This window comes from Mesoplodon mirus (genome assembly GCF_964341445.2).
Source record: "Mesoplodon mirus genome assembly, chromosome: 2".
NCBI lineage: Eukaryota > Metazoa > Chordata > Mammalia > Artiodactyla > Ziphiidae > Mesoplodon > Mesoplodon mirus.
In genome coordinates, this window is record NC_138977.1 from 221,759,870 (window position 1) to 221,771,983 (window position 12,114).

Genomic DNA, 12,114 nt, shown 5'->3' on the forward strand with positions numbered 1-12,114 from the left:
TGCATGTAGAGTTTTACCTTGAGGATATGTTTTTGCCCCCAGGGAAGTTTAAGAGACTTCCTGCCACCTACCCAGGGAATAGGAGTGGCATTCCGTCTCTCCTCTAAGCCGTGACTGGGACTGGCGTTAGGTAGGTGGGAGTTGAAGATAGGAGCAGGACAAGGCAGCCAAAGGGCTTAGAAATGACATATGGGGATAGGGGCTGATCTGAAGAGCTGTGGCAACCAGAGGGTCCTGCCTGCGTGGTCCTTGAGGGCTTTGTCTCAGGCATCGCTTTTTTCCCTCCAGTTCCCGGGCACTTTCCTCCTTTGCTGTAGCTTCCTGCTTCCAACCTGGGCTTCTCTTCTTGGTTTTCTGATGAAATCAATATGTTTTGATTATTTATAGTGTGCCGGGCCTTGCACTGAAGGTTCTACATAAAGTATCTGGAAAAGTGAGACTTAGAAGGATTGAATAACTTTTATGGGTTCAGTGGCTGGTAAGTTGTGGAGCCATGAGCCACCCCATCTGCTTGACTCTGGAACCTAACCCTGAAGTGCAGCACCTCACTGCTGCCTGAAAAAAAGAGGCTCCTTCCTTACTCTTTGACCCTAAAGCAGAAAACAAACTTCGGGGAGAGTTTACTGCTGCTGATGAGCAAGTAGGCAGGAGCTGTTCCCTGATGAAGCCTCGCCTTCCCTTTCTCCTCTTTACACACTAGTGGAGAAAACACACTCAGCAGGCCCTCATGGGAAGTGTGGGCAAGGAGGTCCTGTGTGAGATTTGTGTAAATTGAAGTGTATTTTTACTAAAATGAGGTTATTTACTGACCCTAAACGACTTACTCTTTAAAAACATGTGCCCTGACAGCATATGTTCGTTTCCATTTAAATAAGTGATTCCGTATTTATATCACAACACAATAAAGAGGTAATATAATTAAAGCTGTTCTCAGAGTTAAGTCGATTTTTTATCTTGCACCAGAACAGCTTGCTACCACATGACAGAAAACAGCCATGCACTGCATCTGATCTGTACGTGGAGCAGCAGTTACTTTAGGTTTGTGCAGTTTCAGGAAAGCAATTTTTTAAACTGATTCAGAAGTACATTTTCTTAAAACTGATTGTTTTTGACTCTTAATAAATAAATATTCCCTATTTGGAAAATTTCTTTAGAATGACACTATGTAGTAACTTTACTGAATTAATCTATTTTTTTACATTTTCAATGATAAGCAGCACTGGTTTCTTAGAGCTTTAAGAGAAAAAGTAGTGAATGGTCTCAGGCTTTTTACCATTTGGGAGATTCTTGAATTGCTATATCTAATTTATTAATGGTATGAAGCCGTCTTATACAAGTGACACTTTAAGCTTATTCAAATACAAGAGAAACTGATTAGGAATTGGGTAATGTTTCAAAGTATGTGGACTTTTAAATAGCTTTTGTGGTCTTGCAGCTGTTACATGTTGAAATTTTTATAGTTTTTAAGATAAATCTGTTGATGTTTGTGTTTTTATAATTCACATTTAGAAAATATAAATTTAAGATATAGAAATTCGTAGCCAGTCAACAAAGTGATTATAACTATATTAAAGTGAGTATAGAATTGATAGCACTTACTAAAAATCAGGTTAATATAGATACACATTAACTCATAGAATAGCAATGAAAGAATTTCCCATGCTTTAATAAGATACATTTTTAACTTTATTCTTTAAAAAATCTTGCCAGTTTTAATTGCATTTTCCACATTTCAGTGCAGAATCTTTAATTTGTCATACGTTACTATGGAAATTGCTGGTGATTTACATGTAGATTTCTTTGAATATTTCAAGTTTACATTTTAATATATGTGCAGTTTACCTTTCTATGGAGTCACTCCAAATGACATTTTGGTGAACCTATGTAATTTAGTAATCTGCTGAGTACAATGTAATATATAAACTTAAAAGTCTTGGAAATCCAAAATTAGATTTTGGAGGTATGTGGTTTCAGAATAGAGGTGATTAGAGGGCAGTGGGTAAGGGAATGGTGATTATTTATCTACTTACTAATTATAGTACCTTGCCGTCTTAATGGACCATCATCCAACACCATAGTTTATGGCTTTCCTTACTTTCATGAAGTCTTTTGAGTGTGTGTTGGTGGCTACCATTAAAAAATATTCCCCCTATTTAAAAAAAAGAGAGAAAGAGCAACAGTAGAGGAACCAACCCTGAAGGAAGTATTGATGACTAGAGTTTGGAAAATCAAATCTTTTTTTTTTTTTAGAAATTTATTTATTTTATTTATTTATTTTTGGCTGTGTTGGGTCTTTGTTGCTGCGCGCGGGCTTTCTCTAATTGTGGCGAGTGGGGGCTACTCTTCGTTGCGGTGTGCAGGCTCCTCATTGCGGTGGCTTCTCTTGTTGCAGAGCACAGGCTCTAGGCACGCAGGCTTCAGTAGTTGTGGCTCGCGGGCTCAGTAGTTGTAGCTCATGGCTGTAGAGCGCAGGCTCAGTATCTGTGGCACACGGGCTTAATTGCTCCGGGGCACGTGGAATCTTCCTGGACCAGGGCTCGAACCCGTGACCCCTGCATTGGCAGGTGGATTCTTAACCACTGCACCACCAGGGAAGCCCTCAATATTAGATTTTAATCTAAAAATTAATGTTTTAAAATTGTGGCCAAAATTCTACACTTTTTTTTTTTAATTGACAACTGGGAGTAGACAGAATAAGCTGAATACAGGACTTTAGTCCTAACAGAAGTATGTGCCCCAAAGTATAAGGCCTTATACTTGTGGTTTTCAGCCTGCAGGTCGTGGGTAGAGCCCTCAGAAAGATCCTAACACCCAAGAGTTTGGTCTTGAATGTTTTAGGTTTCAGTCTTTAAGCCCTGCCATTATTCTCCATTTTGTTCATCTGTTCTCTAGTCATCTTTACCTTTTCTTTTTCTACTATTAGAATTTCCTACTGTTAGGATCATGTGCAAATGCTTGCCAAAAATACATTCAAATCTCTCACAAAACAACAGTCAGAACAATAAAGGATAGGGAAGCAAGGGAGAGGGAAAAAAGACAATAGGCAATGAAACCAAGCATGTTCAATCTCTTTGACATTTGCCATCTGTCTAGGGAGGTCACTTTTCTGATTCTCATTAAACAGTTGCCTGACTGGCTTTTTTGGTCCTGAAAATATGTTTATTTTAATGACTGTATTGAGACTATTCATTCAGAATTTTTAAGGGAGTTACTATATTCGTGGGTATTTTGCTTATATTTTTCTTTTTCTTAGGGAATAAAATGTTTACAATTTAGATACTTTTTATTATAAAATGCAATTCTAAGTTAATTGTTGAACTGTAACATTGGAATTACGCTATACTTAGCATTTTATTTTATTATAAGGACAAATGAGAAGCAGTAGGTTTAACAGCATAGGCAAGGATTTTTAATATACTGTCATTTCTAGAAGAAAAATGGAAAAACCAATGTAAATTTTAGTATGTTTTTGGGGTGATATTAAAGGTATTTTTTGGGATATTCTCATGTATGATTAAATCCTCAACTTCTTGAGAGGGAATAGCCTCTTTTATATGGGTCACCTTTTAACAGCACATTTCAGCTAATACATAAGTTGAATAGATAATTCTGTCTCTGGTTTCAAATTCTTTTAATGCTATTTTCTGTTCTTAAGGATAACTTGGCCACATTGTCAAAATAATTGAAATACATGATGCTGTTCATTAGAAAACACTGGGATTTCCTTAGCAAATTGTTTCTGAGTGCAGTGAACTTTATAGCCCTTTCATTCTTAAGTATTTTTGCAAATCTCGTCAAGTAAAATTCTGTCCATTATCATATTGCCTTTAAAAAGCACTCCAAAATGTGCAACCTCTTAGAAAAAAATTCTTAGAAGAATTCAGGCTTTCCCCTCCAGAATTCATTTCCCTTCTCTGCCTTTCTTGTTTCCTTCTTTCATTTCTTTTTTCTTTTTAACTTAAAAAGAGGTTTTTTTATTTTTAAATTTTATTTGTTTTTTATTTTTGGTTGCGTTGTGTCTTCATTGCTGCGCATGGGCTTTCTCTAGTTGCAGTGAGTGGGGGCTACTCTTAGTTGCGGTGCGCAGGCTTCTCACTGCGGTGGCTTCTCTTGTTGCAGAGCATGGGCTCTAGGCGCGCAGGCTCAGTAGTTGTGGCGCACAGGCTTAGTCACTCTGCGGCACGTGGGATCTTCCCAGACAAGGGCTCGAACCCATGTCCCCTGCATTGGCAGGCGGATTCTTAACCCTGCGCCACGAGGGAAGCCCCCTTTCTTTTGTTTCTGCCCAGGGCTGGTATTGTAGTTTAAATATGGAGAGAGGGTGGAGGGTTGGCCTAAGGCCTGGGGAGAGAGTCATTAGGGGAAGCATCTAAAGGGACAGGATCCCCTGTCCTTGGGATGTTGCAAAATCTTGGGCAGGAATGGAGGAAAAAGAAAGGTAACAGCACAGAGACGTAATACAATGTCAAGTGCTCTGATAAACTAGGGATGTAGTATAGTGGTTAAGTGTGGAAGAGAGTTACACAAACTTAGCTAGAAAGTGGAACAGCCAGGATCTAAACTTATGTTCCTGGGACTTCCCTGGTGACACAGTGGATGACACTCTGTGCTCCCAATACAGGGGGCCTGGGTTCGATCCCTGGTCAGGGAACTAGATCCCACGTGCATGCCGCAAATAAGAATTTGCATGCCACAGCTAAGGAGCCTGTGGGCTGCAACTAAGCGCACGTCCTGCAGCTAAGGAGCTGGCAAGCTGCAACTAAGGAGCCCAACTGCTGCAACCAAGACCCAGTGCAACCAAATTAATTAATTAAAAAAAAAAACTTATGTTCCCTAATGCCCCTGAGCCTGTTTTCTTACTGCTACAGTGGCGATGCTCCCCCTATGCATAGGGTTGACAGGAGGGTTAAATGGGAAAATATATGAAATAGTACCTGCCCAAGTAAGCACTCAGTAAATGATGGCTGTGTCATAAAGTAATATTGTAAGAGAAAAATTAGTATAAGAACTTAAAGGGGTATATACATATACTAAAAATAATTTTTATATATGCCAATTATATATAAATTGATGATCAGTTGGAAATTCTGTGATAAAGAGGGTCTCATATATAATGCTTGTTGCAAAACGATTCATTGACTTACTGTTTAGGTACCAAAGCAGTCAGACTCACAACCTCATTCTGATAACCCAAGTCGCCAAGGTGAATGTGGGAAGAAGCAAGTGTCTTACAGAACTGACATTGTTGGTGGTGTGCCCATCATTACCCCAACTCAGGTAATAAATTAATTCTTCTGTCGTGTGATGGTTTAACTACTGCATATTGATTTTTGTATTGCTATCAAAAGTCAAACGGTACATCTTTACTGAATTAATGCAATAATTAATACATAAATTTTATATTTATTTCTTATTTCAGAAGTATGTTTTTATTGTAAAATATCTGGAAAGCATAGATAAACAACATTTAACACTTTCATGTTTTCTTCTGAGCCTTTCTTCTGTGTACTTTTGCCCCTAGAAATGGGGATACTTTGTAAACAGCTTTTTTCACTTACATCTCAAACATTTTCCAAGTCATCAAAAATTATTTCATGTCATTTTTCATGACTGTGTAGTAGTTTTGCCATGAATTTACTATAAATTACAAACCCTCTGTTGTTGGACAGAGTTCTTTTTCCTTTCTCTTTCCTTTTTTCTTTTACAAACAATGTAAGTGTTGCAGGAAGGGGGACCCCTTCCAGGGCCCAAGAGCAGGCTCTTGTCTGCCCGGAAATGAATTGTCTGAGGAGACCCACCTGCTGACAAAGCAAGAGACTTTATTGGGAAGGGGCGCCCGGGTGGAGAGCAGCGGGGTGAGGGAACCCAGGAAGACTGCTCTGCCATGTGGCTCGCAGTCTCGGGGTTTATGGTGCTGGGGTTAGTTTCGGGGTGGTCTCTGGCCAATCACTCTGACTCCGGGTTCTTCCTGGTGGCGCGCGCATTACTCAGCCAAGATGACTTCCAGTGAGAAGGATTCTGGGAGGTTGGTAGGGTATATGGACTGGCGTCTCCTCTCTCCTTTTGGCATTTCCCGAATTCTTCCAGTTGGTGGTAGCTTGTTAGTTCTGTGTTCCATACCAGGCCCTCCTGTTGTAAGAGAACTCAGGCAAGTGGTTACTGTCGTGCCTGGCCAGGGTGGGCGGGTTTGGTCAGTGCCTCCCCTAACATAAGTAGGAAAAACCCACTCTTCCTCCTGTGTTTCTCCTGTACTCTCACACTGCTACACTCCCACCACTTCTGACACGAGATGAGTGGGTTTTCCCCACACAGGCAATGCTGTGACACCAGCTGGGTGTCCGACAATTTAGCTCAGTTCTGACACTGCCTATCTGGATCCCACAGGTGAAGGGCTCAGTCCCACAAGACCGCCCCTCCACCCCCTTCAGATGTCAGTCGTAAGTCCACATTATTACCTGTGCTTCTGACTCGATGGGCTATAAATTCGAGGTTCCTGTGGCCCGCTTATTGGGTTCAATTAGTTTGCTAAAGCAGCTCACAGAACTTAGGAAAACAGTTTAATTACTGTATACCCGTTTATTGTAAAAGGATATAATAAAGGATACAGATGAGCATCCAGATAGAAGAGGTGTGTAGGGCAAGGTATGTGGGAAGGGGTGTGGAGCTTCCATGCCTTCTTTGGGTGCGCCACTCTCCCAGTACCTCCATTAATTCACTAATGCAGAAGCTTTCTGAATTCCATATTGTAGGGATTTTTATGGAGGCGTCATCACGTAGGCATGATTGATCATCCACTCTGTTTCCAGCCCCTCTCCCCTCTCTAGAGAGTAGGGAATGGGGCTGAAAATTCCAAGCCTTTAATCATGACTTGGTCTTTCTGGTGACTATCCCCCATTCAGGAATCCACCAAAAGTCACCTTATTAGAACAAAAGACATGCTGTCACCCAGGAAATTCTAAGGGATTTATGAACTCTTTGTCAGGAAGCAGGGTCAAAGACCAAATATTAGTACAAAAGTTGCTTCCAGTGCTCTTATCACTTAGGAAATTACAAGGGTTTTAGGAGCTCTGTGCCAGGAAGGTTGGGGCAGGTGGGGGCAACAAGATATTTTCCATTATCTCGTAAATGCTTTGATGAACATGCTTTTAGCATAAACTTTAGAGCCATAGATAATATGTTTTAAAGGATAAACTCCTGGAGAGAAAATTGCCAAGTCAAAGTGTTTGTAAATATGTGTAATTTTTTAAACCTGTTTTTCTACAACCTGGCCTGGATGAACTAAACAGAGGACTGGAATTTTGAGTCAATTCTATCCCCAAAGTACTGGTATGCTGAGTTAATTCTTACTCTTGGGTATTATGGAAAATATAAATTTATTTTAAAGTTTTTGATGAAATTAAAACTTGTATGCACTTAAATTTCTTGGGTTGCTATTAAGTGAATAAGTTTGTAATGCAAATTAAATTACTAGCAGTTGAGAAACTAAGAATTTTAAGGTAATTAATTGATATTGCCAATGTTAGGCATTTTCATTACCTGTGTGCCTTTTTGTACTTAAAAGACTTATTAGTTAATTAATTATTCAGTGCTTTCTTTATGCTAGACAGAGGATATATGTATTAATGAGCAGAAATTCCCTGCCCTAATGGGAGGTTACATTTTTCACCAAAGTTGGATAAAAAAATAAACTAGGAATTTGTGTGTGTATGTGTGTGTGTGTATTTACTTTTTTAAAAAAGTAATGATTTTACCCTGTAAGACTTCTGGTTGAGATAGAGCTAGACTAAGCTGCTTTCACCTGTATTATGTCTTGTGTTGATAGAAGAGCTAAGACAATTTGTCTTTAGTTGTATTAAGATATTGTAGTTGTTTGTATCTGTGGCTGTCTTAATTTTGTATAGAATTAAGATTTGTGTTTTAATTTTGGTATCAATTATTCAGTAGGTTCTAAGAGCGTATGGCAGGTGCAATATTAAAAAGATCCCAAAGAATTGTATTGCTTTATCATTTTACGATATAGTTTATTTAAAGTAGTATTTACTCATTATAAAAGCATTCAGATAACAGTAACAAAATGACATCTCATTTGCATGATTAATTTATTCAGTAACTATTGGTTTAGCAGGTTAAGTGCTAGGATTACAAAGTTAAGTACATAATTAGTGCTATTGACCTGTCTAAGTGTAGAACAGATTGAAAATTCCCTAAGATATGATTTGAGTACTTAGTTTTTCTCTCGAGATTTAGGACTTCTTGAAAATACACACCTTTGGTTGATTTGTAGAATAGATTATCACCTGTGTTGTACGTTATAAATAAACAGGAAGCTAATGTTTTGGGGAACATGAAAACCTGAGTATAGTTAGTTTTTTAAAAGCACTGGACTGAACTGTTAAAAACAAAAATTAAAACTGCGAAACTTTTAGAAAATAGCAAAGGAGAAAATCTTGAGGATTTAGGACTAGGTGAAGAGTTTTTAGACTTGACATCAAAAGCACAATCTATATAAAGGGAAAAAATTGGTAAATTGAACCTTATCAAAATTAAAAATGTTTTGTCTGTTGAGGATGAAAAGAAAAACACCATGCTGGGAGAAAATATTTGTAAAACCGCATATACAACAAAGCACTTGTATCTAGAATGTATAAAGAACTATCAAAACTCAATAGTAAAAATACCAAACAGTCCAGTTAGAAAATGGGCAAAATTCATGAACAGAGATTTCATCAAAAGATAAAAGATACACAGGTGGCAAATAAGTGCTAGGAAGGATATTCACCATCATTAGCCAGTAAGGAAATGCAAATTAAGACCACAATGAGATATCATCATATACCTATCAGAATAACTCAACTAAAAATTAATGATAACACAAATGCTGACAAAGATGAGGAGAAACTGAATCACTCATACATAACTGGTGGGAATGTAAAATTGTACAGCCACTCTGAAAAGAGTTTAGCAGTTTTTTATAAAAGTAAACTTGCAATCAGTGTATTAACCTAGGATTTGCACTCCTAGGCATTTATCCTAAAGAAATGAAGACTTATGTTCACACGGAAACAGCATGAATGTTCACAGCAGCTTTATTCCTAATAGCTCAAATGTGGTAACAACCCAAGTGCCATTTCAGTGGGTGAATTAGCCAGTGGTACGTCCAAACCATGAATACTACTCTCAATGAGAAGGGTCAGACGGTTGGTACAAGGACCAACCTGGATGAATCTCCAAAGTGAATGCAGAATGAAAAAAGACCATCTCAAAAGCTCTCCTACTGTATGATTCCATTTATATTAAATTCTCTAAATGTCAAAATAATAAAGATGGAGAACAAATTAGCGGCTGCCAAGGAACTGGGGATAGAAGCTCTAAAGGGGTAGCCCAAGGGAGCCTATCGTGAACGCTCTGTACATTGGCACTGGTGGTGGTTACACAGATCTGGCAATAAAACTGCATAGAATGATATATGCAGAGACAATGAATGCATGTAAAATGGGTGAGATATGAATAAGGTCTGCGAAATGTTTCGATGTCAGTTTTGATAATGTGCTATATAGTTATACAGTTTCCCTGTTGGGGGAATCCAGTTGAAGGGGTACATAGGACCTCCTGTACATTGTTTTTTTACAACTTCCTGTGAATCTTTATAATTATTTCAAAATTAAAAGTTATACCCCCACCATCCAGCAGCACCCCCCCCAGGAAAACAAAAACCAAAAAACACTGGTGGTAGGACTTTTGCAGAAAAAGAGAAATAGAAATCTGTGGTTTAATCAGTGGTATTGAAAGTTATGATTAAGTATCTCAAATTAATTAGAAAACTCTTTACTCCAAGATCCGTATTTCTAACTAAACTAAAATAGATTTTAAGATTTTTCTACTAGAATGACACCGTGAACTACGAGTATGCTTTGAAGGTAAACAAGCAAAAAAAGAATATCTTTATTTTGCTTCATTTTAGAAAGAAGAAGTAAATGAATGTGGTGAAAGTATTGACAGAAATAATTTGAAGCGGTCACAAAGCCATCTTCCTTACTTTACTCCTAAACCATCTTCAGATAGTGCAGTTATCAAAGCTGGATATTGTGTAAAACAAGGAGCAGTGGTGAGTAGTTTAACAAAATATGTGAAGTAATGAAAAATGAGTGTATATTAGCAAACTCTCAGCATGGGTTAGGGTTAGGGTTTGCTTTGTTTTGTGAAAGAACCAAAGTGAAAGACCAGCTTACTGACCAGGAGTCATCGGATAGAACAGGGGTTATTCTGTGTTCAAAACTCAGTGCTATTATTTTCTTGGTCTGTGGGTGGCTGGATAAGTTAATGCTTATTACCACTAACCTTCCATTTTAAATGAGCTTCCTAACAGCTGAAATTTATTCCAGAAAGTTTTTTTTTTTTTTAATTTAATTAATTAATTTATTTTTGGCTGCTTTGGGTCTTCGTTGCTGCATCGGGCTTTAGCTGCAGCGAGTAGGGGCTCGTTGCAGTGCGTGAGCTTCTCATTGTGGTGGCTTCTCTTGTTGTGGAGCATGGGCTCTAGGTGCCTGGGCCTCAGTAATTGTGGCACATGGGCCCAGCTGCTCCGCGGCATGTGGGATCTTCCTGGACCAGGGCTCGAACCCATGTCCCCTGCATTGGCAGGCGGATTCTTAACCACTGCACCACCAGGGAAGCCCCAGAAAGTTTTTCTGTTGATTTTTTTACCCCCTTGGGAATAGATCAGGGAAAGGGAGCTCTAGTAGGGAGATTGGCAGGAAAGGGGAGACCAGGGGAGCAGGGTGTGGAAGGATCACTTACCTGATATGGGGTTGGGCTGACCCCAGCTGAAAACACTGAGACCTTGGGCTACTTACTTAACCTCTCAGGCTCTCAGTTTCTTTTTATGGAAAATTATATTGTAAAGCCTACCATCCAGAGGTCTTTTTTGAAAGATATAAATAGAAAGCACTTAGCATAGCACCTGGTCCTTAGTAAGAGCTATTACGTCTTGGCCCAGATATTCTCACACAACCAGATCCATAATGGTGAAATGTGGGAAGAGCAGGTAAATTTACCAGTATTTATGAATCCAGAATACCTTTCTAAAATGTGAACTAAATCTGTAGAGTTTCATGAGGAAATAGACTTCAAAGTTTAAAAATAAAATTTTAAAAATTTCTGTGAGTAAAGAAGTACTTAACTGTCTACTGGCGGTTCTGCTTGACCTCACATCACTCCTGGCAAGTCTAATTGGCTTAGGTCAGCCAGAGGAAGGTTCTTTCAGCCCTAACTGTGTGATCTTCTTTAGGCTAAGGGAAATGAAGGCAAGGGCTGAAGCTTTTTCATTCCAGCATGTCTACGGGTAAAATCAGAATTCTCATCAGGTCGAGTGTTAATTAGGGCTTTCAAAGAGACATTCCTTTCTTTTTGTTTTACTTTTAAATCCAAAATACTAACTAACCCTTAGAGATATTGAAGTACTTTCACAAAAACTATATCTCATTGACAGAAAATATTTGTACAAAGCATATTCACTTTATTAAATATGTGTTGCTTTCCTTCTTAGTATTATAAAGTACCTATAGAAGGATTCATGCATTTTACAGATGAGAAGCTTGATGTGGTTTAATCACATTTCCTGTGCTTGCTGTTGAACTCTTGGTAGCATTTACTTTGTGGGGGATGGGGAAGTGCTTTTTTTTTTTTTTTAACTTTTAGAGCATAAAAAACATAAGACCATATTATAAAATCATACAGTAATAGCTGAAAGCCAGCCACCAGAGTTGAATTAGGAGTTCAAGGCCTGAGTAGCAACAGAGATGAAATTTCCTGTATCTCCTCACTAAGGGAGGGTAATAAGGTGTTCCAGTGCTTGACATTTCTGATTGTGGGTTCATATCAGAATAATTAAGTTGTTATTAACATTTGACATTCTTAGAAACAGAAGTTTTATGTCTGTGTTCATCTCTGATAGATGAAAAACTGGAAGAGAAGATATTTTCAATTGGATGAAAACACAATAGGCTACTTCAAATCTGAACTGGTATGTTGCTGTGTCATGAATGTTGCTTTAAAAATGTTTTACAAGTGTTACACTGTAGTGATTATATAATTTCTTGTCCTGTTTTCTATTTT

General features: G+C 38.4%; 1 protein-coding gene across 4 annotated transcripts in view; it reads left to right on the plus strand.

Annotated features, from left to right (window-relative positions):
- PLEKHA1 (pleckstrin homology domain containing A1) overlaps positions 1-12,114 on the plus strand; it is a 56,869-nt gene that overhangs the window by 32,540 nt on the left and 12,215 nt on the right. For all 4 annotated transcript variants that reach the window (XM_082611841.1, XM_082611843.1, XM_082611842.1 and 1 more), the window contains exons 6-8: positions 5,152-5,277; positions 9,962-10,105; positions 11,954-12,022. In XM_082611841.1, the coding sequence (XP_082467967.1) occupies positions 5,152-5,277; positions 9,962-10,105; positions 11,954-12,022 (339 nt within the window). The remainder of the gene's footprint in view (positions 1-5,151; positions 5,278-9,961; positions 10,106-11,953; positions 12,023-12,114) is intronic.